The 26,747-nt window shown below is 39.1% G+C and overlaps 2 protein-coding genes across 8 annotated transcripts in view; one reads left to right on the top strand and one right to left on the bottom strand.

The window, feature by feature from the left end:
• LRRFIP2 (LRR binding FLII interacting protein 2) overlaps positions 1 to 3,519 on the top strand; it is a 126,851-nt gene extending 123,332 nt beyond the window's left edge. For all 6 annotated transcript variants that reach the window (XM_037847210.1, XM_037847205.1, XM_037847198.1 and 3 more), the window contains one exon: positions 3,186 to 3,519. In XM_037847210.1, the coding sequence (XP_037703138.1) occupies positions 3,186 to 3,296 (111 nt within the window). In that variant the 3' untranslated portion in view covers positions 3,297 to 3,519. The remainder of the gene's footprint in view (positions 1 to 3,185) is intronic.
• A 1,421-nt stretch (positions 3,520 to 4,940) lies between these two features.
• MLH1 (mutL homolog 1) overlaps positions 4,941 to 26,747 on the bottom strand; it is a 57,954-nt gene continuing 36,147 nt past the window's right edge. For both annotated transcript variants that reach the window (XM_037847179.1, XM_037847188.1), the window contains 6 exons: positions 15,373 to 15,481; positions 13,840 to 13,903; positions 8,362 to 8,526; positions 7,664 to 7,756; positions 7,282 to 7,395; positions 4,941 to 5,968 (listed from right to left, as the gene is read on the bottom strand). In XM_037847179.1, coding sequence (XP_037703107.1) covers positions 5,801 to 5,968; positions 7,282 to 7,395; positions 7,664 to 7,756; positions 8,362 to 8,526; positions 13,840 to 13,903; positions 15,373 to 15,481 — 713 coding nt within the window. In that variant the 3' untranslated portion in view covers positions 4,941 to 5,800. The remainder of the gene's footprint in view (positions 5,969 to 7,281; positions 7,396 to 7,663; positions 7,757 to 8,361; positions 8,527 to 13,839; positions 13,904 to 15,372; positions 15,482 to 26,747) is intronic.

The following is a 26,747-nucleotide window of genomic DNA, read 5'->3' as shown; positions in this document are numbered from 1 at the left end:
CTGTCCACCATAAGATTCACTGTTTTACACATTCCCATCTTTTAACCTCCACCTTTTCTTCTGGTGACATATATGACTCTCAGCTTCCCCTTTCCAACACATTCACACACCATTCAGCACTGTTATTCTCACAATAATGTGCTACAGTCACCTCTGTCCATTTCCAAACACGTAAGTTCACTCTAGTTGAACATTCTGCTCATAAGCAACCGCTCCCCATTCTTTAGTCTCATTTTATATTTCATGTCTATGAGTTTACATATTATAATTAGTTATTATCAGCAAGACCATGCCATATTTGTCCTTATGTGTCTGGCTTCTTTCACTCAATATAGTGCCCTCAAGGTTTCTCCATCAACCGTTTTTTTTTTTAAAGACGGTTTTGTTCACCCACCATACTTTCTGTCCTAAGTAAACAATCGATGGTTCTCTGTATAGTCATGTATTTATGTATTCACCACCATCTATATAAGGACATCTGTTTCTTCCACAGAGGAGGAAGAGTCAAAGAAGATAGAGAAACAAAACAAAAAGAAAGAAAAAAACGTGACAGCTAAAAAGCAACCAAAGGAAAGATAGAATTAAACTAAAGTAGAAAAGAGACAACATCACCAATGCCAAGAGTCCCATACCCCTCCCTTATGTCCCCCTCTTATAGGCATTTAGCTTTGGTGTAATGCCTTTGTTACATTGAAGGAAGCATAATACAATGTTTCTGTTAACTATAGTCTCTAGTTTGCACTGATTGTATTTTTTTCCCCCAATACCACCATATTTTTAACACCTTGCAAGGTTGACATTCATGTGTTCTCCCTCATGTAAAAAGATATTTGTATATTTTATCACAGTTATTGAGCACCCTAGGTTCCACTGAGTTACACAGTCCCAAGTCTTTTATCTTTTCTCTTTCCTTCTGGTGTCCCCCATGCTCCTAATCTTCCTCTTTCAACCATACTCAAAGTCGTCTTTGTTCAGTGTACTAACATTGCTGTGCTACCATCACCCAACACTGTGTTCCAAACCTCTCACTCCTGTCTTTTCCTATCTGTCTGTAGTGCTCCCTTTAATATTTCCTGTAGAGCAGGTATCTTGTTCACGAGCTCTCTCATTGTCTGTTTGCCACAGAATATTTTAAACTCTCCCTCATATTTGAAGGACAGTTTTGCCAGATATAAGATTCTTGGTTGGTGGTTTTTCTCTTTCAGTATCTTAAATATATCACACCACTTCCTTTTTGCCTCCATGGTTTCTACTGAGAAATCCGCATATAATCTTAGCAAGCTTCCTTTGTATGTGCTGGATTGCTTTTCTCTTGCTGCTTTCAGGATTCCCTGTTTTTGACGTTTGATAATTTGATTATTAAGTGTCTTGGTGTAGATCTATTCAGATCTATTCTGTTTGGGGTACACTGCACTTCTTGGATCTGTAATTTTACGTCTTTCATAAGAGATGGGAAATTTTCATTGATTATTTCCTTTACTATTGCTTCTGCCCTTCTTCTCTTCTTTTCTCCTTCTAGGACACCCATGACACATACATTCATGCATTTCATGTTGTCATTCAGTTCCCTGAGACGTTGCTCATAATTTTCCATTCGTTTCCCTATCTTTTCATGTGTGTGTAGGATCTCAGGTGCTTGTTCTCCAGTTTCTGTTTTCTTCTGCCTCTTTAGATCTGCTGTTGTATGTCTCCATTGTGTTTTTCATCTCTTGTGTTGTGCTTTCATTTCCATAGATTCTGCCAGTTGTTTTTTTTCAGACTTTCGATTTCTATCTTATGTTCACCCAGTGTTTTCTTTATAGCCTTCATTTCTTTTGCCATATCTTCCCTGAACTTTTTTTTAATTTGATTTAGCATATTTCTTTGAAAATCTTTAATAGATTGTTTCATTAAAATGAAACAATATCTCACTTGTATCTTGATTGAGGTGTAAGTTTGTTCCTTTGGCTGGGCCATATCTTCATTTTTCCTAGTGTAGATTGTAGTTTTCTGTTTAGATATCTGGTTTCCTTGGTTACCCCAATCAGATTTTCCCAGACCAGAACGGGTTCAGATCTCAGAGTAGGGTTATATTCAATTTCAAGTCTCCCTGCGGGTATGTCTTACAGAGTGACAGACTTTCCTATGAGGTCTCTAGCTGCTGTGTTTTTCCTAAGCTGCCCAGCAGGTGGCACCTGTTAGCCTATTACTCCTGACTGGTGTGAGGAGGTGTGGCCCCTTTAGTTTCTGTTTTGCCTGTTTTCCCCCAGGTTCTGGAGTCTTAGTTCTGAAGGAAAGACTGGTAGTAGAGCTGGGCCCCACCTCCTTCCTCTTAGGGAAATCATCACCTGCATCTGAATAGCTTCTTTGTCTCTCTGGCTGCTATCTCCACCCCTGTCTGGGTCAGAGCACTGGGAACTGAAAATGGCTAAGGCTTTCTCCACTGAGCCCTCAGGTTGAGAGGGAGAAAAAGGGACAGAAAGCCCCTTCAGAACCAGTTAATGGCCCCCTAGTTTTAGTCATTGGCCAGAGATAACACTTGGTCTTATGGGCACCATCTCCCAGGATAGCAGAGTCTTCTGGTTTTAAGGTCCGTCATCACTAAAAGCCTCTGTCTGATTGTTAGAGATTGGTAGCTTGTATTCAATGGTCCACATTTGTTAATTAAATCCCCAGGTGGAGTTGGGCTGAGCTATATTCGTTTGCTCCAGGAATGCTGCTTTCTACTGCAGCGAGGTTTTGCAGCTCAGCCTGCCGCTGGGGGAGAAGGGGCTCCCACGCAGTTCTGCAGTTTTTACAGATTTTATGCTGCAATCTCAGGCAGTCCTCCCAATCCAGGTTTGTGTACGGTGTGTGGACAGTCACGGTTGTCCCCCAGTAGTTATTCCAGATTATTTATTAGTTCCTGGTTGTTTATTAGTTGCTCCAGGGGACTTAACTAAATTTCACTCCTCTCTATGCCGCCATCTTAGCTTGTCTCCTCATCAATTTTGACTTTTTCATATCCTTTCTGTGATTTAAACAAAGGAACAAATAATCCTCAGCATCATCGTGTAACACTTCCAGGTGACTAAAAAAACAAAGGCTGTGGGATCCTGTGCAGGACCATCATTAATGCAGGGCTTCCCATTACCAGAAAGCTGAAAATAAAGTAACACTGTTTTGTTTCTGACCATGTGAAGTGACTGAGCTCTTCTTGTCTCCAGTTACGAACAGCACTGGACAAGATTGAAGAGATGGAGATGACCAACAGCCACCTGGCCAAGCGGCTGGAGAAGATGAAGGCCAACAGGACAGCGCTTCTGGCCCAGCAATAGGGAGGCCACTGTTGGACCTGTGTGCTGCTCTTTGGGGCCTAGCCCAGAAGGACTGACTTTTTTTGTCCGTCAGACACAAACCCCTTTGAGTACTGTTTTTGTCATTAAAATAGCCACCTTTGTATTTTGTAATTTATGAGAGAATGAAACAGGTTTGAATCTTCGTGAATGAACACTTTGGATGTTTTGTTTGTAGTTTGATTCTAAACTAAGAACTAACTGGTCTATGCTGTTTTTATTTTCCATTTCCATGGGTTTAGAATCAAGTTTACTCACCATTTTCCCCCAGCTGCATCAGTGACTGGGCACTCGGAGGTCTTGGCACTGGTTCTGGAGGACAGTGATTTTATGAATGCTGACGATAGTTGCTGGAGACATCAAGAAATACAAGTGCCTTCTCCACGGTGCAGTTCAGACTCCAGTGATCTCCCGTGGTCAAAAGACATTTATCCTTACTCAGATTGCATTTATATTTTAGTGAAGAAACAAGTTCACAATGGGAAAAATATGTTTCACTCAAATTTATATGTTTGGAGGAAAAAGCCTTTTTGTAAAATACTTAAATTTATATAAGAAAACATTAGAAAAAATATGGGGAGTGTATATAAAATTCACTTTATTGCATGGGACAGGGGAATTCCAAGACCTAGTACTCTTAAAGTAAGAGTAGGTCCTTATTCTTCAGTATCAACTGTGCTGTACTTTGTAAAGTATTTCATTCATCTGCTGCTTACATGTGGAATGAAAACTGAGACAAGCCTGAAGGGGGAGAGGGGCAGGGCAGGCAGGTGGGACATCTGCCTAAAGATTCTATTAAACGCACCCTTTTGCTGACCACAATTGGCTTTTACTACATTGATTTTGTTACAGGAGCCTTTAAAACAAATCGTAGCAATCACATCCCTTCCTATCCTGCCCCTCTTATCCCTCCTCAAGGAAAATTAACTTGGTATATAGAATATTTTCTTTTAAGAACTTTAGTTTCATCTTCAAAGTTAACCTGTTCAAGAGGTTTTATTGAGTGCAGCCAATTTGCAGGATTTCTGATCCTTTTGCACTCAGAATCAAGGTGATTTTATGGAAATGATTAAAGTGTTTACACAGAAAATGGGGAAAATCTAATGAATTGAGACCACATAAGCCAATAAAACCAGACTTGAAATTAAAGATAACTAAAAAGTAAATAAAATAATAATTATTCCCTTATTTAGAAAAATTTATTAGGCCTTTAGTTTTAAACTATGGAAACCACTCTCCTGAATTGATGTGATTTCCTATAAGTTTTCTTTTCTAGAAGCAACAACAGCTATATGTGTGTGTATAGGAGGGTGTATGTGGGATGTTCTGAAATAAGATTATTCTAGAGTTTCACAGCTGGAACCAACACTCCTCTCTTCCTGTTCTCCACCCGTGGTCAACTCAGCCTGTGTTTTCAGGGTTCATGGAATCTCACTTCTGAGGTACCCTTTTCTACTTTATGGCAGTTCTTTTAGAAACTGGTATTGCTTCCTTCTGTGGCACAACAAATACATGTCTTCTACAGGGACACTTCTGTCATCCCAGAGAATTTTCTGTCCTTGTCCAATGAACTTTCTTCATTTTTTTCTCCCCCATGCTGAACACTGCATTTCTATTGATGCAGACTAATAGTAAGGTAGTTTATTTTGTCACAGTTTACATTTGTATTTTACATCAACCTTCAAACAAAAATACCTAGACATCTCTTTCCCTTAAGCTGGTAGTACTTAGAGCCATTAACAAAGTGGGCAAGTTAAAAAATCATGACCAATTACAGTCTGGATAAGGATGATTTTTTTCCCTCAAGAATAGAAATCCTACTCATTTTTTCATTAAGAATAAATAAATTGGCTTTGGTTATTGATAATACTAACAGATTATTAAGTACAAGCTTTCTTCATAGTGCCACCAGAGCATCTTATATATTCAGGATCTCTTTTAAAAGGTACCTGAACAACATAATTAACTATTATCACATGATAATAGAAATTTAACAGAATACAGAAAGGATCAAATCAGCATGATCCAGGAAAATTTTCAAGGCCTTTCAGAATTTTCTTTTTTTTTTTACTAGAGAAATTGTAGGTTTATGGATAGTATTCTGTTTGTGTGCGTTTTTGTATTTTTTTCTATTTTAAATTTTTTTAAATTGATTTTTTTTTTTTTTGATGGAATTCTTAATGGTGCTTTGCTTGTACAACACCTTATCAGATGCCCAGGAGGCTTTCAGTCCTCTTTGGGGATTCATAAACATGATGATTTATACACTAGGTAAAAATCAGCCTAGAAAAACTTTCACATATAATGAAATTAAATATCTAAGAAATCATGTTAGGACATATTTGACTATTTATTCACAGTCAATCTACTAAGCATGCAGAAATGCTACTAGTGAAAAGGCAAACATGAGTCTTCGTCATTAAGTCCTACCAACATCAGGATACAAAGGAAGAGCAACATACTTCTTGGTCCATACATGACCAGGGTCAACACCTCTCAAAGACTTTGTATAGATCAGGCAGGTTAGCAAGTTGCAAGATATTTCCATCTTCTGTGAAGTGTTTAGGAGGCAGAAGGTGTGAGCGGAAGGCTTTATAGACAATGTGTTCCACAGTCCACTTCCAGGGGTTTGGTGTGGAACCAGGCACATCACTCTGGAAGACACATTAGATGTCATAAGCCTCAAGGTCTGACTCTGAAGTCTCCCCACTGCATCCCAAAGTACAGTGGCATGCGCTGGGGCCTGGAAACTCTTGATGGCTTTTAATGGGCCATATTATCTAGGGCTTGTGAAATGGCCTCTGTAGGCCAGCCTCTTAGGCCCTAAATACAAGAAATGAGGTTTTTAAGAGGGAGAAGCAGCAGCCACTGCTTTTTTAGAACTTTTCCCCATGAATCCCTTGTTTCTATTCAGGGAGAATGTGTTTATTTCAGCAGGATCTAAAATAATGTCTGATCTTGACCATAATGTTTGGATGGCAACAGTGGGAAGTACGTTCCTAAGTCAACCAATAAATTTGGGGTTTGTTTACAGTAGCCCTGTTTAAAAAGCTCCACAAGTAAGAAATGAAAATAAAAATGAGGATTATTTTGCTTCAAACTTCCTCTCATATCTTTAAATGTTAGTTGACTCACGTACAAGAAAAAGTTTTTTCATCTATCCTCCCTTCTGTGAGGTAAACTTTCTCAGTAAAAGAAATGCTTTCAGCACAGTGTGGTAAGTGTGCTGCCTTGCCTCCTCCATCAGAGTGAGTGATTCCTAGAGTCTTGCGGCACCAATACCCAGGACTGCAGGCTCTGAGCATGCCAACTGCCCTCTCAGCTCCCTCACCTGGGAAAATGGAAAATAACTTATCCTCAGAGGATGACTGGCAGCAATTAAAGAGATAGTTATGTATATTAAGCGGCTACCCTTTGATTCTTAGATTATTTCACCCCCTGCCCTCTCACAGTTGTTCACTGACAGGCCTGTCATCTGAGTGGAAAAAGTGACACTAAAGCTTTAGTTAAGCCCAGGCGTTTTTTTGCTTTAAGCTGACTTTCCATAAGAGGAGCTGGGGGTCTGACCAGCACAGCCTTGTTTTCCTGGTGGGGCAGTGTCTGGTACAGGGTAAGGCAAAAACCAAAAGAAACTGGGGAGACTGACCCAGAATCTAAAGACTCTGGTTACACATTAGGGGCTAACAAAGGGAGACAGGGACTTACCAGCCTTGGACAATCTAACTCAACCTCCAATTCCCCACTGTGATGGCTTATATTTTTACATTTGACAGTTTCTGAGAGCACTGTGGAGGTACTTTTTAGATCCGCAGAAAGAAAGAAAATGGATGAATAAAGGCTGATATTGTGTTTAAAATCTTGTTATGTGCAGTGAAATCCCAGAACTTGAGAGGTGGGAAAGTTTCATCTCCTGCAGGTTGTGTGAGGGCCTGCCCAAGTCCTGGGGTGCCACTGTGCATCATAGTACCTGCTGGCTTGAGAGGGTAGACTCCTCACATACATACTGCTTTCGGATGGAGTAGAACATAGCACATTCTTTACTGAGGCTTTCAAAGCATTCTTTTTCTTCATCCCAGTTCACCTGGTTCAAAGAGAAAATTCAATACCTCAACACAGATATGTCTTTAAACATTTTCATTTCTAAATGGAGGTCACTAAATAAAAAACTAAACACAACTTTTTAGGCATTAAAGCTGTACTTTGAAACAACTGAATGTTCTTGGGGAAGAAGAAGTGGGGATGAGAAGGGCCCTTTAACTATTTTTACCCCTTTCAATCTTTATCATTTGTAAATGACTCCTCCCTCCAGCACACACACGCATACCCATATGACTGGCCTGATCACTCACCTCAGTGGCTAGTCGAAGTATGAAGACAGGCAGTCCCTCCAAAGGGGGTACATAATTGTCAATCAGAAGGGGTAATCCAATCAAATTCCCTTCCTACCGTGGGAAAAAAAGCCAGACAGTAAGGGGACAAGAAATAATGCTGTTCAAGTTTAATTTACATCTAATTTAAGCAAACACATTTCTCCAGTGTTTCCTCCAGGCTTTGTCCTCATAACTGCAACTCTGGGTGACCAGATGCTTGACTGGGTTGGGCACTGGGGGCAGGAGAGCTAAGTTAAGCACTTAAAAAGAGCTTTTCATCCTGACATGCAGCAGACCAACCTTTTCTTTGGATCCACTCACCGTCAGAAGAAAACATCAAGGTGGAAAGCCCCAAATCTAAAAAGGCTAGAAGGAAGAAACAGGAGAGCCAGAGGTAGGGCATAATCTCATTAACTATGGCCTGCAGGGAAAGACTGTGGGCTTCACCTCTCCCTCCTATCTCTGTCTTTCACCCTGCGAACAGGAATGGGCATGAATGAATAACTGAATGGTTGTGTAAACTAGAAATGCAAATGGGAGGCAGAGAAGATGTCACATATGTCACAGGCTACTACCAAAGGGAGGCCCATCCTTCAAATCCTGATCTTGGACCAACGACAGACCTTGACTCTTGTCTGAAGAGGGTTAAAACACTGGTACAAGAATGGCTGTCACACCTCATCAATTTCCAAAGAGAAATAGTCAGCAAGCATCTCAGCCTTCTTCTTCAGAAACTCAACAATGTATTCAGCAAGTCCTTCTTTGGGACCATCTTCCTCTGTCCAGCCACTCTCAGGACTTTCTAAGGCGAGCATTGCGAGGTCAAAGAGCGGTGCTGGCTCCTAGGATGGAGCAAGAACATTAAGGAGCAAGTGTTAACAGGCATCCAAGCCTGAATTTACTTTGCCACAAGACCATCAGAATGTCAGGTGAGAAACCACAAATGTAACACATTCTCCATCTTGCCCAAAGAAAACCCATAATAAAGCCTCTTCCTCACCAAAGGCCATTTCAACAGAGAGGTGATAGATAAAAACTAAACAGGTGGGAAGCATGAGGCTATGTGGAGGTACTCCCCTACCCCCACCCCCACCCCTGAAGCCTGTAACGACACCACTTGCGTATTTCTAGGAAATCACTAGGCAGATCATTTCTTTCTACACCTCACCCATGACCGAAGTATAGAGAAAGGAGAGTAAGTTGAATCAAATGACATTTCAGATAAATCATCTGATGAGGAAGAAGGTTGGAATCCATGGTAAAAATAAGCTATCTTGCATTTCTCTCTTCCTTTCAGTGTTATTGCTGACACACATTTTACTTTTACTTTTACATTTGTTATAAACCCATAATATATTATTTTTCATAATGACAGAGGAGTCAATAAATCAAAAGGATGTAACAATCCTAAATGTTGATGCACCCAACAACAGAGCTTTAAAATACATGGAGGTAAAACCAACAGATCTGCAAAGAGAAACAGACAAATTCAAAATTATAGTTGGAGGTTTTAATACTCTTCTCTCAAAAATATGACAGAAATGTAGTAAGGATAGAAAAGACATGAACACCCCTGTCAACTTGATATACTTGACATTTATAGAATAACATTTTGGAGAGAAGCTGAAGCCTAGAGAGGAACGTCTCGGGAGAAAGCCATTTTGAAACTAGACCTCTGGAGCAGACGCCAACCACATGCCTTCCCAGCTAACAGAGGTTTTCCAGACACCACTGGCCATCCTCCAGTGAAGGTACCTGATTGTTGATGTGTTACCTTGGACACTTTATGGCCTTAAGACTGTAACTGTGTAACCAAATAAACCCCCTTTTATAAAAGCCAACCCATTTCTGGTGTTTTGCATTCCAGCAGCATTAGCAAACTAGAACACCCTCCTACCAAAGCCAGATAAAGATACCATAAGAAAAGAAATTTACAGACAAATATCTCTTATGAACACAGATTCAAAAATCCTAAAAAAAGAAAAAAAAAAAAAACTAGCAAGTTATAAGAATTATACACCATGGTCAAGTGTGACTTATTCCTACTAAGCAAGTTTGGTTCAACATAAGAAAATCAATTAATGTAACACACTGCATTAACAGCATGAAGGAAAAAAAAACAAAACCATATGATCATCTCAATCAGTGCAGAAAAGGCATTTAACTAAATACAGCATCCTTTCTTGATAGAAACATTTAGAACACTAGGAATAAAGGAAATGTCCTTAATATGACAAAGGCATATATGAAAAGCCTACAGCTAACATCCTACTTATTGGTGAAAGACTGAAAGCTTTCCTTTTGAGATCAGGAACAAGACAAGGATGCCCACTGTCAACAATGTATTCAACCTTGTACTAGAAGTTCTTGCCAGAGCAATTAGGCAAGAAAAAGAAATAAAAGGCACCCAAATTGAAAAGGAAGAAGTAAAACTTTCCCTATTTGCTGATGATACGATCCCATACACAGAAAATCCTGAAAAATCCACAACAAAGCTCCCAGAGCTGATAAATGAATTCAGCAAAGTGGCAGGATACAAAATCAACACCAAAAAACCAGTAGCGTTTCCATACATAAGCCATAAACAAACGGAACAAAACAAATCAAGAAAAAACATTCCATTCACAACAGCAACTAAAAGAATCAAATATGTAGAAATAAATCTACCCAAGGATGTAAAGGACTTGCACACAGAAAACTACAAAACATTGTTAAAAAAAAAAAATTAAAGACCTAAATAAATGGAATGAAATTCTGTATTCATGGATTGGAAGAGTAAATATTAAGATGTCAATATGACTCAAAGCAATTTATGGATTCAATGCAGTCCCAATCAAAATGCCAACAACCTTCTTTGCAGAAATGGATAAGCCAATCATCAGATTTATATGGAAGGGTAAGGAGCCCTGAATATAGCTAAAGCCATCTTGAAAAAAAAAAAGAATGAAGTTGGAGGATGCACACTTCCCAATCTTAAAACTTATTACAAAGCCACGACCATCAAAACAGCATAGTATGCGCACAAGGACAGACCTATAGTCCAATAGGATAGTACTGAGAGCTCAGAAATCAACCCTCACATTTATGGCCAACTGATTTTTGAGAAGGCAAAGACTACTCAATTGGGAGTCTCTTCAACAAATGGTGCTGGGAAAACTGGATCTCCATTTGGGGGGAAAAAAAAGAACCCCTACCTTACACCATATAACAAATCAACTCCAAATTGATCGAAGACTTAAAAACTAAATAGAAGAGCTAGAACTCCATCAACTCCTAGAAGAAAACATCGGGAAGCATCTTCAGGGCCTTGTGTTAAGCAATGGTTTCTTAGATTTTACACCCAAAACACAAGGAACAAAAGAGAAAATAGATAAATGGGACCTCATCAAAATTAAAAACTTTTGTTCCTCAAAGGACTTTAAAATGAAAGTAAGATGACAGCCTACACAGTGGGAGAAAATATTTGGAAAACACATATCTGATAAGGGTTTACTATCCAGAACATAAAAAGAAATCCTCCAACTTAAAAATAAAAACACAAAGAACATAATTAAAAATGGGCAAATGACTTGAACAGATATCTATCCAAAGAGGATATACAAATGGCAAGAAAGCACATGAAAAGATGCTCAACATCACTAGGCATCACAGAAATACAAATCAAAACCACAATGATACCATTTCACACCCATTAGAATGGCTGCTATTAACAAAATGGAAAATAGTAAGTGTTGAGGACGATGCAGAGAAACAGGAACACTCTCATTCATTGCTGGTGGCAATGTAAAATGATGCAGCCACCGTGGAATAGAGTTTGGCAGTTTCTCAGAAAGCTAAGTGTAGAACAAGCATACAACCTGGTAATCTCACCACTATGTCTATACTCAAAAGAATTGAAAGGAGCAGCTCGAACAGATATTTGACACCAATATTCATTGCAGCATTATTCACAATATGTTGAAAGACAGAAACAATCCAAGTGTCCATCAACCAATGAATGGTTAGAAAAAAATGTGGTATATACACACAATGGAATATTATTCAGCCGTAAAAAGAATGAAGTCCTGATACATGCAACAACATGGATGAATCCTGAAAGCCTCATGGTTAGTGAAATAAGCCAGACACAAAAGGACAAATATTGTATGATCTCAGTGATTTGAAGCTGTTAGAATAAGGAAACTCATACAGTCAGAATCTAGAATACAGGTTACCAGGGAATGGGGTAGGGAAAGAATAGAGAATAGAAAGTGGAGACTTAAAATGTACACAGTTGCTACTTGCAATGATGGAAATGTTTTAGTAACAGATGGGGGTGATGATGGCACAACATTGTAAATACAATTAATAACATTGAAATATATACCTGAATTTGATTTAAGGGGAAATGTTAGATTATATATATGGTAATAGAATTTAAAAAAAAAATTCATGGAACTACATGGCACAAACAGTGTACCCTAAGTTAAACCATGGGCTTTAATTAATAGTACAATTATCAAAATGTGCTATCTTCAATTGTAACAAATGTTCCACACCAATGCAAGGTGGTGGTGGTAGGGTGGTATATGGGAATCCTGTATTTTATGCATTAATTGTTCTGTAAACCCAGAACTTCTCTAATAAATTAAAAAAAAAAAAAATGGTGCAGTTGCTGTGGAAAACAGTTTGGCAGTTCCTCAAAAAGTTAAATATAGACTAATCATACAACGGAATAGTATTTAGCATTAAAAAGGAAAGAATCTCTGATACATGCTATTACATGGATGAACCCTGAAGACATCATGTTGAATGAAATAAGTCAGACATGATGAGACATATATTAGATGATTCCTCTTATATGAAATAACTAGAACATGCAAATTTACTGACAGAAGTACAGATTACCAGGAATGGGGGGAGAGGGGATGGGGAGTTAATGCATAATAGGTGCAGGGTTTCTGTTTGGGATGATGGGAAAGTTTTGGTAAGAGATGACGGTGAGGGCAGTACAACACTGTGAATGTGATTAGACCCACTGAACTGTTTACTTGGGAGTGGTTGAAGTGGGAAGTTTTATGTTGTACATATGATTCCACAATTTTGAAAAGAGAGAGACTAAGGAGACAATAACAATTAAACACAATACATGATCCTGGACTGGATCTAATAATGGAGGAGAAAAGGCTCAAAAGGACATTTTTTTAACATATGAAAACACTGGAAGGTAGACCGCAAGCTTTATATTAATGTTAAATTTCTCACACTTGATAATTGTACTTAAGGTGGTTGTAAAAGTGAATTTTCTTATCTTAATAAAACTAAATTGGGGAAAAAAAAGTGAATATTCTTGTTCTTAGAAAATATACATGGAAGTATTAAGAGTTCAAGGAGCATGATATATACAACCTACTTTTAAATGTTTAGAAAATAGAGAGAAGGACTGGTGGATGGATGGATAGATAGAACAATATGGCAGATGTGGCAAAATGTTAAAAGCTGTTGGTTCTGGGTTTCTGGGGGTGGGGGTGGGCGGTATGTTGGAGATCCCTGTGTAGATTTTTTTTTTTAATTTTTAAATTTTTTTTATTTTTTATTAAATTCAGTTTTATTGAGATACATTCACACACCATACAATCATCCATAGTATATAATTAACTGTCCCCTGTGTGGATTTTGAATTATGCAACTGTCTAGTACATTTGAAACTCCTTTAAAATAAAAAGTTAAAAAAAAAAATAGTATCTTTTTGTAGAAAATGTCAAATAATAAAAAAAAAGACAAAATACAAAGATAGGTGGTACAATTTTAATTCCAAATTAAAATTAGGCATAGAAAAATCTAGAGGAAATGAACTAAAATTGTTAGTAGGGGTTGTGTTTTGGTCACAGGGCTTTAGAGAATGTTTCTATTTGTATTGCTTTCCAAATTTTCTTAAGTAATTATATTTTAACTTGAATAATAATCAACATTTTAAAAGTTGACCACCAAATGAGTGTTCTGCTACTACAATTAAAGCTATTTTCATATGCAAATCATAGAATATGGAAACTATCCTAAGCATAATTAGAAAAATGTAATAAATATACCACAAAAAAATATTAGGGTAGAGCTACTATTTTCAAAAATGAGCAGCTGTTGAAGTTTCAGAAGTTGGGAGCAGAAAATAAACTTACCGATAGCCTCAGGACCCCAAAATTGGCGAAATCATAAATGAGTATCTGATAGAACAGTTCTTCACTGAAAATAAAAATGAAGCAACCTTAAGGAAAAGCTGAACTCATGCTTGACAGCCAAGCAGTAGGGAAAAAAAAATAGAATTAACCCCCAAAACATGGATGGGACAAAGAGGTGGGGTGATTCTGCCTTGCAGTAGAAACTAGCAAACAGTCTAACAAGATCTTCTACTCCTCCAAAGAGCCGGGATTACTTTGTGTGCTGCAGTCTAAGATTGGCTAGCCTGCCTCCACACACAGGTTTGGGCTAGGACTAAGTTCTGGGTTGCTATCACCCATGCTCTGTTCCTACCTCTCTGGTGCTGTAAACAGTTGTTGACATCTTGTAGTGAGATTTAAGGAGTTTTTGTTTGCTTAATTTTTCTCTACTTACAAAGAATCCTATAAATCAGTTTTTTACAACTCATCATTAAAAATGATGTAGAATATATAGATATGACAGGTAGACTTCCTAAATAATCAAAAATGGACCTAAGGCAGAATTACACTTCACTGGTATATGGTTTAGGGTGATGCACAGCAACATTCCCAAAACAGCTATGCTGTATACCATATACTGAAATCCTTACCAAAGGAAAAAAAACAAAGAAAAACAAAAATAGAATCGACATAAATGCCACATTTATATGGTACTTTATAGGTCTTCAACAATCTGAACCATATAGGTCTTGCTTAAAGACTTCTTTTCATGATCAAAAGTAGACAAAGCATCTGCAACATTGCATTACAGATGGGGAAACTGAAGCGTTCAGTGAGTAACTGCCTTGTCCCAGATCAGAGTTTAAAAAGTGGTAAAGGAAGGAATTGAATCTAGATATCAAACTCTGAACCCAGTTCTCCCCTTATGGATTTTTACCTTCTCATTGGGAAAGCATTCACATTTATTAATAGCTGAAATTCTGGGACTGGCCTGTATTTGTTTGTGTGATGTGAAGGAACCTGAATACAACTATTATTTGGAGGTCCCTGGAAACTGTCAAGAGAAACGTAGGCAGCTGTGCACTGGACAAATGGCACTGCTAGGATCACCCTTCCTGTGCTGATGAACCTCACTGGCTTGTCTGATGGGGGGAGTAAGCCTCTGCTAAATCCCCAAAACTGGGAGGAAAGGAGGTCTCACACACGCCAGATGCTTACATTCTCTAACAGCTCTGAACCCTCAACATCCAGCCCACAGCAGCAGCATGGAGTAACTATAGCAGCTAGCATTTACTGAGCACCTATCAAGGACTAGGCTTCTCATGTTATTTCCTATCCTCATAAAAACCTTCAAGTTAAGTTTAACAGGTGAGAAACCTGAGGCATAGTTTAGGAAAGTAACTTGACCACAGTAACATAAATGGTAAATGATAGAACCTGGATTTGAAGCCATCATCTGACTCCAAAGCCTGAATCCTTTCCAACTACCTCATGCTGCTTCTCCCTGGACCCTTCTTCTAGTGATTCTGTTTTTTTATTTACCCCCTGATTTACCTGAGTTTGGTGGTATTGAGAAGGTATAACTTGGTCTGATACTGTGCCAAGGCCCACTGAGGATTCACGCAGCCAACAAAGGAGTGGTTATTCAGCATCTCTCGGAGAGCTGGAAATAAAAAATAACAAATTAACAGTGGAATCCCACTGGCACCTTCTCAGATCCAGAGCACCAAGCACCAGAACTAGAGACAACAAGCAAACAAGGATTTCTGGACTGTACCCCCCTGCTGAAAACAAATATGAAATGAAATATAAAGTCATCTTTTAAAATGCAACAATGAATTGCCAAAAAAATAAAGAATACTCAAAGATCAAAATCTAAGACAAGCAGGAACCAGAGAAGTAATGAGAGCACTTTTTGGGTAAAAGCCAGCTTTTAACCAAAGACACCCGAGGACTCTCAGGTATCATGAACTTTACTTTTTATAGGCTCTGAAGGTATGAAGAACAGGAGACAAAAGCCTAGGGTGGTCTGAAATGGACAGCCTAATAGGAGACCACTTCCCCAACACATGAAGCTGAGACACCAAGGCCACAACCTCAGTGTAAAGGAATAAAAATATTACTATCTCCCATATTCACTCTCCTCCCTTTTAAAGGGCAGTAAACAGAACTGCTCACCCACCTCAAGCCTTGGTGCTAGAGAAAAGAAAAAATTATATCCCTGAGAATTTGTAACCATAAACAGCTTTTTCAGCTAGGCAGGTCACCTGAAAAATTTCAAGTGAATATTTTTAGTTTAAAACAAAGGCTGTTCTGGTTTGGATATATTATGTTTCCCCAAAAGCCATATTCTTTAATGCAATCTTGTCGGGGAAGATTTATTAATCCATCTGATTACGGTGTGACCTCTTGACTGAGTGTTTCTATGGAGATGTGACTCACCCAACTATAGGTAACACCTCTGATTAGATTATTTCCATGGAGGTGTTACCCCACCCATTCATTCAGTATGGGTCTTAATTAAATCACTGAGTCCTATAAGAGTTCACAGACAGAAGGATCTCAGCACTGCAAATGAGAGACATTTCGGAGATGGCCATTGAAAGCAGACTTTTGCTAACCAAGGGTTCGCCTGGGAGGAACTTAAGAGAACACCCCCAGACACTTGAGAGAAGCATCCTGGGAGAAAATCATTTTGAAACCAGAACCCTGGAGCAGACGCCAGCCACGTGCCTTTCCAGCTGACAGAGATTTTCCAGACGCCATCAGTGGTTCTTCAGTGGAGGTACCCTGTTGTTGATGCCTTAGTTTGGAAACTTTTATGGCCTCAGAACTGTAACTCTGTAATCAAATAAGCCCCCTTTATAAAAGCCAATCCATTTCTGGTATTTTGCATAATAGCAGCATTAGCAAACCGGAACATGGGCCTACTATTCTGTTCCTTCAGGACCTTGGAAGAATCAAATGCAAATTCTCTCTGGAGAAATTCAGCTTCAACTCAGGCTTCCAATAATTCCTCACAGATAAAGAAAGGACCAAGAATTATCAGTCAAAAATTACAAACCACACAAAGAAACAAGGCCCAAGAATTAGGATCCAGTAGAAACCAGAGCATCAGAACTGCAAAGGTTTCAGAGATTGGAAATATCAGCAAAGAACATCAAATAAATATGTTCAGTATGCTTAAGAAGCATTAAAACTATTAGGAAGCACTAAGAGACTATCAAAAATGATCAAGGAGATTGTCAAAGGAACCAAATAAAATTTCTAAAATTGAAAAATACAATAATTGCAATTAAAAATCAAGATAGATTTAAAAACAGATTAGACAAAGTTGGAGAGGAAATTAACTGGAAGACAGATCCAAAGAAGTTATCCAGAATGCAGACAGAGAGACAAAGAAATGGAAAATAGAAATAGAATATACACAATATGGAAGATAAATATGTAACTCAAGTGCCATAAGGGGAGCAGGAGGAGAGACAATATTTGAATACTATGAAGACAAAATAACTGAGAATATCTGAGAAGTGATTAAAGACACTAAGCCTCAGCTCTAAGAAGCCAAACAACATCCGTACCTGACACACTGAGATACTGCAGGACACCAAAGAGACCTTAAAAGCACTCAGACAGAAGTGAGATTGCCCATAAAGTAACAAAATAGTTGAATTTTCAAGAGCAACAGAAGCCAGGCAATGATAGAATAATGTCTTCCATGTGCAAAGAGAAAATAGTTGCCAATCTAGAATTTTATAACCAGGAAAAATGAGAGATTTCAAATGGAGTTGAGAGGTCACTCTGGTGGGCATTCTTACGCACTACACAGATATCCTTTTTTAGGTTTTAGTGTACTGGAATAGCTAGAAGTAAATACCTGAAACTATCAAACTCCAATCCAGTAGCCTTAACTCTTGAAGACAATTGTATAACTATGTACCCTACAAGGGATGACACTGTGATTGTGAAAACCTTGTGGATCACACTCCCTTTATCCAGTATATGGATGGATAAGCAGGAAAATGGGGACAAAAATGAAATGAAAAACAGGGTGGGATGGGGGAATTATTTGGGTGCTCTTTTTTACTTTCATTTTTTATTCTTATTTTTATTCTTTCTGGTGTAAGGAAAATGTTCAAAAATAGATTGAGATCCAGGGAAGTGAAATCTCCCTGGCAACGTGGAATATGACTCCTGGGGAGGAATGTAGACCCGGCATCGTGGGATGGAAAACATCTTCTTGACCAAAAGGGGGATGTGAAAGGAAATGAAATAAGCATCAGTGGCAGAGAGATTCCAAAAGGAGCCGAGAGGTCACTCTGGTGGGCATTCTTACGTACAATATAGATAACCCTTTTTAGGTTCTAATGAATTGGAATTGCTAGCAATAAATACCTGAAACTATCGAACTACAACCCAGAAACCATGAATCTTGAAGAAGATTGTATAAAAATGTAGCTTATGAGGGGTGACAATGTGATTGGGAAAGCCATATGGACCACAGTGATGAAAATGTCAAAAATTAATTTTGGTGATGAATGCACAACTATATAAGGGTGCTGTAAACAACTGAATGTATGCTTTGTTTTGTATGATTGCATCGTATGTGAATATGTCTCAATAAAAATGAATTATAAAAAAATAGATTGGGATGATGAATGCACAACTATATGATGGTACTGGGAACAGTTGATTGTACACCAAGGATGACTGTATGGTATGTGAATATATCTCAATAAAACTGAATTTTTAAAAAAAGGATGAAATAGACAGCAAAACGCTTGAGTTTGCCTTCAAACGTCCCACTAAAGGATGTACTTCAGGAAGATTATGCAAGGTATAAGCGAAAGAATTAAGAGCAAATAATATATGGGTAAAACCAAAACTGATAATGATGTATTGTGGAACAATTACATATTCACATGGAAAATGTGAATCTCATCATACACAAAAAAATCAATTCCATGTGGACTAGAGACTTAAGTGTAATTACTTTGAAAAGCCAATATAAGAGCATATCTTTAATTATCCCAGAGAAGGGAAGGAATTCTTAAATAGGATGAAAAAGTCAATCTATAAAAAAATCAGATTAAGTAAATCTGCCTACATTAAACCTCAGAGCTTCTGTTCACAGAATAAGTTTTCATTAAAAAAAGCTAACAGATGAGTAATAAATTGAGAAAAGATATTTTCATGTAACTGATTACAATCTATAATATATAAACAACTTCTAAAATTAGTTAGAAAAGACCAAAATTCCAACAAAAACTTGCAGGCACTGAATAGGAGAGGAAATATACATACCCAACCTTATTAGTAAACAAGGATATACAAATAAAAACCACCATTAGATACCATTTCACAATCACCAAACTGGTAAAAAGTCTGGGGAAAGAGTAGAGCAACTGAAATTTCTGTACACTGTTGGTGGGCATGTTAAATGAATGCAAACCCTTTGGAAAACGTTTTGGCATCGTTTTCTTAGGTATATGCTCTAAGTGAGTTTGCTAGGTATATACTCTAGAGCAGAGCTTCCCAGCAAGTGTGCCAGATATCGATCTACTCATTGCGGGAGTAATGGGGAATTGTGGGGAGCATTGTGAGAAGGGGATAGGGGTTTAGGCCATCTGAATTCTCCAAATAGCCTTCAACGATAAAATGAATGAATAGACCAGCTGTGTATTCATGAAGTACAATCTGTTATGCAGAAAAAGCAAAACAGAGCCATATGCAACAAGATGGATGAATCTTAGGAAGATAAAATATACAAATACATAAAAGTAAATTACAGAAAAATATATATAGTATAATCTCACTTAAATAAAATTTAAAATTTATAAAACTAAATAATTTTTTTAAGGATACACATATAGGCAGCAAAATTATAATAAAAAACTAATAACCACAAAATTTAGGGTAGTAGTTTCCTCTATGGGACAAGGGAAAGGGATGGTATTGAGAAAAAGTACAAAAGATTTCAAAAGTAATGGTAATGTTCTGTTTCTTAAACAAGTGTTCCTTTATTTTTTCTTTAGATTTTACAAATATCTTATAAATACGGTTTTGCATTTACCAATATATCTGTATATATTTCTGTATGATTTTTTTTTTAATGAAAGAAGTAAAAATACCACCCTTGTGAACCATAAAAAGGGAGAGGGAAGGGATTGGAGGCAACAGGGCATGGGTATAGGACAGCAAAAAGCTAATACATCACAGTTTTACTCAACTTTTACATATTTTTAGCTTGGGTACCCAAAGTGAATCCTCAAATTGTTACCTAATTTCTGCAACAACCACCCCTGCAAATAAGAAAAAGCGTATTTTCTTCATTTTAAAAAAGTAAGCATTCCCCCGTTCCCACTGGAAACTCAATGTGTCTACAGAATGTTCTGTGTAGGTGGGAAATTATTATTTTAAAGGCTGGAGAACATCAAATAATCTTGAATAATGAGGCACTGGAGGAAACAGAAAGCAGTCTAACTAATCCACTAAAAACAGGGTCAGAGATTTTTCCACACAGATTTTTCATGGAATGCTGTGACGCATCCATAGCTACTGAAATGCGGCCTTGCCAGCAAGGGGAGGGAAGGGAGGAGGAGGCTGTTCACCAAACACGGGGCTTTCAGACTTACTGTTTCATCCAGGCAGTGAATGAACAAAGACTGACAGGTCAGGGTTCTCTCTACCAGGTTTCATAAGGTTTCAGGGACCTCTTCACAGCTTCTTAATAGGACTTAAAGGGCCTGCATTTCATTCCTACTTTAAATGTCCCCAAAACACTAGAAGTCTGTGGGCGTTTTCCCTCTGTTCTGCCAACAGCAAAATGGGACAAAATCCTTCGGCACTTCAAAGCTAAACCAAACATCTGAGCTCACAACCCAGGCCTTGGGTCTCAGTGTGTAGCAAGTAAAGGCAAGCCTGAAGTAAGGGCAACCAGTCCTCCAGTTCCCATTGACCATTTACAGAAGGAGCAGATCCTGTACCCTGCTGAACTGCCTTCTGGCACCCAGTACACCAGCCTATGGTATCTTTGCTGTTGCCTGAGATGATCAAGAAACCCTTCCAGCCCTCTCAGGCAGATCTCATCAGCCCTCTCTGGATTCTGGCTGGACTGGGCCTCTAAATTTGTTACAGTATTTCTGTCATTACACCTTATGTTGTAGCCAGTTATTTACTAGCCAATCCTCCCCCTACAACATGGTATCCTTCAAGGCAGGGATCATGGCTCTTTCATCTCACTTTCTAACTTGGGGTCTGGCAAAGAGCATTTTGTACAGAGAAGATACATGATAAATGTTTCGTGACTGATTTCAAGAACCAAAAGAAACGGACATCTGGTGACAAACCATACAAGAAGATGTATATTTAGACTGAGGACTACTCACCAAAGACCAGGAAAATGAAATTAAGTAGTGAATATGTGGAAGCAAATGCTTTTTACATTTAAATGAATATAGCAAATAATTTATGATATTCCTTGCCCTGATTATTAATAGATCAAAATTATGGGACCAGCAATGAGTAAATTCAGTCACCAATAATCCCTGAGATGAACCTACCATGGAATGCTTGACTGGATGCTGGGTCTTACAAAATTAACTTCATTTGTAAATTGAATGGGTGCTTTCTAGGAATGTGGTAAATCTACCAGATTCAAGAAAGTTGCCGGACTGAACGTTCAACTTGATGTCCTTTCAGAGTAAAGATTTAGGACTTCAACCCCAGGCTGCAATTCTCCCTCATTCACTCTGTCCTTCAGCAAATACTCACTGAGCATATAAGCCAGGCACCTATGGGCACCAAGGATGAGACAGTGAGCTGAAGAAATACCTTGCACAGACAACACTCTGATCAAATAATCACAGAAATGAGTGCAACTAAGAATGTCATTAGAAAGAAAGTATTCTTAGTTCTTTCCTGGGCCAAGGGTATAAATCCACCAGGAGGCAGACTGTTGGTCTATTAAGGTGAATAGCTTACCCCAGCAAATCTGGTCTTCAGAGAAAACCCTGTATGGAATTCAACTCAAAGACAACTAGCTTCCCCCAGCTTGGGGCTAGCGGTAGAAGCCCAATTCTTACAGGAAGGGCCCATGACAAAGGCCTCTCCACTTGAACAGTGCCTCGGAGCTGACAAAGTATGCCCACAGTATTTTAGGTGTTCATCACAATAGCTCCCCAAACGGCTGTATTAGTAGCATCATTTTATAGATCAGGAAAATGAGGCCCAAAAAGGTTAACAAATTTCCCATTTGGCTACTGAATGGTACAGCTGGCAGGACCTTTAGACAAGTTCTTCTGGTTCCAGAACAAGTGCTCCTTCCACTCCCCACATCACAGACCCTATGCCAGATGACCAAAAACACTGGCCTCAGTCTCAGGGATCAGAATAACAGGATGTGTTTGTCCCATAGGCAACTGACTTGGTTTTGCTATAAATATTAGGCTAGCTTTCCTGTGTGAAGGCCATGCTACTACAACCTACCATCACACAAGGCAGGCACCTGGGCCCATTTTTGATTGTTGGGATGTTCCGACAAATCTGTCCTTTCCATCCTCCATTTTGTTTTCCTCATCTTTAAACTAGGGATAAAGCATCTGCATTCCTCCCTCACAAGACTATTGCAGAATTAAGAGAGATAACATGTATGAATATACAATTTTAGAACATTTCATGTCATTAACTTAGCATCAGCAATGGACTCCAAACCTGACCAAACTCGTGCAGGCTAGTTTTACATTACACTGAAAACAGTGGACGCTACTCAGAAATTTACTGAAATTCCAACTTTAAACATCACGCTTTGTGTGAGGGATACAAACACTTAAAGAAAACTTGGTAAATTCCAAATCTGAAGGAGTTTGCCAATTAAAACTACTATAAGGATGACTTCTAAATAAATCAAGTAACAGCCCAACAGCCCACCCTTTCTGTATTATTTTAAAATTGCTTCAAAAGCTTCTAGTTTGAAAGTCAATAAATAAGGACGAAAGCAACTGAAGCAAAGCTTCATGGAAAGAAAAATTAGAAGTCAATTGGCAGTCACTTTTACAACTGGAAAAATCTTAGTAACAGGAAGTTTTACTATTCCCTGTATAGTTTTCCCACAAGTAGACAAAGGTTCAGAATATTAAAAAATAATAATAATAAAAAAAAAGAGGGAATGAACAAGGAAAGGCAAATTGAAGCCCTCCTGAATTTACTCAGACAAGTAGTAACAGAGACAGAAAAATATTTTAAGAGGACCGTTGAGCTAAAAGCAGTTATTTTATAAGGTTAAGGATTAGTGGGAAAGGTCCCAAGAGGGTTAAATGAACACTGGATCCAGTCAGCCATTTCAGTGAAGTCAGGATTGGAAAGGCAGTTATGCAGTAAGGATCTGTGAAGGTTCTATCATCAGATGGTTTGGACCCCTGTGAACTGCACACAAAGGCAACAACGTTTTGTGAAATTTGTATGAGTAGAACCAAGGCCAGCCTGGACTAAAAGGGACAGAGAAGGGACAAATTGAAGGAAGAATGACTTCAAGGGCAGAACCATGGAAGCCAAGATCTGGATGAAAGAGATCTGCTTGGTCCAAGACAGCGGCCCCACCCATTTATGTGAAAAGGGCAGGTGCATTTGGAGGGGGCAGGCCTTACACCCTGTTGCTCAGGGAGCAGCTAGAAGCTGGAGAAGCCATGAGAGGCTGCCAAGTGCCCTGTCATGTGACAGGAAAGCCAAGGACCAAGGATTGCCGGCAGCCAGTCCCAGAACGCCACAGCCATCTGGGAGAAAGCATCATCTTGCTGGAGCCTTGATTTTGGATTTCTCCTAGGCTCAAAACTGTGAGCCAAAAAATTCCTGTTGCTTTAGCCAACCCATTGCATGCTATTTGCTTTAGCATCCAGGAAACTAAAACAGGTAGTAAATTCCTCCTTAGGTATCCATTTCTTTTAAAAGTTAATCCTAATTGTTACATCTTAAAATACATTTTGCAATGTGAAATACATTTTGCAAGATGAAAAATGAAAAGACTAAATTACGTAGATTCAAGTGCAGAGCTGTCTGTACTTGGGGCATTACAGTCTGGCTCATACGGAGGGGTCAGGATTGTTGTTATAGTCAAGTCACTGTTACACATCTCAATCACAGGGTCAGGTCATCCCTGGGAGGTGACTAGCCCCCTTTTAACTCCTAAAACCATAAAGTTAGTTTCAAAGTAACAGGGACCAAAATATTGTTCTATACTCAGATATCTACAAAAGTTAATTCTAAGGAAAAAGATAATCACTTATTACTAAACTTTATGTTTAGGATATTTACTGACTCCTTACTCTCCCCCAAGAGGTAGTTTTTTGTTGTTGTTGTTGTTTTGTTTTTTAAATCTCTAATGAGCACAACCTTTACGATGAGTAAAATTAATCTCATTTTAGAAAAATGAGAAGAAAGAAAAAACGGGGAGGGGGGGCAAGATGGCAGACTAGTGAGCTGTATGTTTTAGTTACTCCTCCAGGAAAGTAGCTAGAAAGCCAGGAACTGCGTGGACTGGACACCACAGAGCAATCTGACTTTGGGCATACTTCATACAACACTCATGAAAACGTGGAACTGCTGAGATCAGCGAAATCTGTAAGTTTTTGCGGCCAGGGGACCCGCGCCCCTCCCTGCCAGGCTCAGTCCCGGGGGAGGAGGGGCTGTCAGCTCCAGGAAGGAGAAGGGAGAACTGCAGTGGCAGCCCTTATCGGAAACTCATTCTACTGATTCAAACTCCAACCATAGATAGACTGAGACCAGACACCAGAGAATCTGAGAGCAGCCAGCCCAGCAGAGAGGAGACAGGCATAGAAAAAAAACAACACGAAAAACTCCAAAATAAAAGCAGAGGATTTTTGGAGTTCTGGTGAACACAGAAAGGGGAAGGGCCCTGAGGCGCATATGGAAATCCTGAAGAAAAGCTGATCTCTCTGCCCTGTGGACCTTTCCTTAATGGCCCTGGTTGCTTTGTCTCTTAGCATTTCAATAACCCATTAGATCCCTGAGGAGGGCCCGTTTTTTTTTTGTTTTGTTTTGTTTTTTTGTTTTTTAATCCTTTTTTCTTTTTCTAAAACAATTACTCTAAGAAGCCCAATACAGAAAACTTCAAAGACTTGCTATTTGGGCAGGTCAAGTCAAGAGCAGAACTAGGAGAGCTCTGAGACAAAACGCAATAATCCAGTGGCTGAGAAAATTCACTAAACACCAAAACTTCCCAAGAAAAGGGGGGTGTCCGCTCACAGCCACCATCCTGGTGGACAGGAAACACTCCTGCCCATCGCCAGCCCCATAACCCAGAACTTCCCCAGACAACCCAGTGTGACGGAAGTGCTTCAAATAACAGGCACACACCACAAAACTGGGCGTGGACATTAGCCTTCCCTGCAACCTCAGCTGATTGTCCCAGAGTTGGGAAGGTAGAGCAGTGTGAATTAACAAAGCCCCATTCAGCCAGCATTTCAGCAGACTGGGAGCCTCCCTACACAGCCCAGCAGCCCAGAACTGCCCTGGGGGGACGGCACTCACCTGTGACATAGCACAGTCATCCCTCAACAGAGGACCCAGGGTGCACGGCCTGGAAGAGGGGCCCACTTGCAAGTCTCAGGAGCCATACGCCAATACCAAGGAATTGTGGGTCAGTGGCAGAGACAAACTGTGGCAGGACTGAACTGAAGGATTAGACTATTGCAGCAGCTTTAAAACTCTAGGATCACGAGGGAGATTTGATTGTTAGAGCCACCCCCCCCCCCTGACTGCCCAGAAACACGCCCCCATACAGGGCAGGCAACACCAACTACACACACAAGCTTGGTACACCAATTGGACCCCACAAGACTCACTCCCCCACTCACCAAAAAGGCTAAGCAGGGGAGAACTGGCTTGTGGAGAACAGGTGGCTCGTGGACGCCATCTGCTGGTTAGTTAGAGAAAGTGCACTCCACGAAGCTGTAGATCTGATAAATTAGAGATAAGGACTTCAATTGGTCTACAAATCCTAAAAGAACCCTATCAAGTTCAGCAAATGCCACGAGGCCAAAAACAACAGAAAATTATAAAGCATATGAAAAAACCAGACGATATGGATAACCCAAGCCCAAGCACCCAAATCAAAAGACCAGAAGAGACACAGCACCTAGAGCAGCTACTCAAAGAACTAAAGATGAACAATGAGACCATAGTACGGGAGATAAAGGAAATCAAGAAGACCCTAGAAGAGCATAAAGAAGACATTGCAAGACTACATAAAAAAATGGATGATCTTATGGAAATTAAAGAAACTGTTGACCAAATTAAAAAGATTCTGGACACTCATAGTACAAGACTAGAGGAAGTTGAACAACGAATCAGTGACCTCGAAGATGACAGAATGGAAAATGAAAGCATAAAAGAAAGAATGGGGAAAAAAATTGAAAAAATCGAAATGGACCTCAGGGATATGATAGATAATATGAAACGTCCAAATATAAGACTCATTGGTGTCCCAGAAGGGGAAGAAAAGGGTAAAGGTCTAGGAAGAGTATTCAAAGAAATTGTTGGGGAAAACTTCCCAAATCTTCTAAACAACATAAATACACAAATCATAAATGCTCAGAGAACTCCAAATAGAATAAATCCAAATAAACCCACTCCGAGACATATACTGATCACACTGTCAAACACAGAAGAGAAGGAGCAAGTTCTGAAAGCAGCAAGAGAAAAGCAATTCACCACATACAAAGGAAACAGCATAAGACTAAGTAGTGACTACTCAGCAGCCACCATGGAGGCAAGAAGGCAGTGGCACGATATATTTAAAATTCTGAGTGAGAAAAATTTCCAGCCAAGAATACTTTATCCAGCAAAGCTCTCCTTCAAATTTGAGGGAGAGCTTAAATTTTTCACAGACAAACAAATGCTGAGAGAATTTGCTA

This window comes from Choloepus didactylus, chromosome 1 (genome assembly GCF_015220235.1).
Source record: "Choloepus didactylus isolate mChoDid1 chromosome 1, mChoDid1.pri, whole genome shotgun sequence".
In the NCBI taxonomy this organism is placed as follows: domain Eukaryota; kingdom Metazoa; phylum Chordata; class Mammalia; order Pilosa; family Megalonychidae; genus Choloepus; species Choloepus didactylus.
This window is presented reverse-complemented; position numbering and strand designations above follow the sequence as displayed.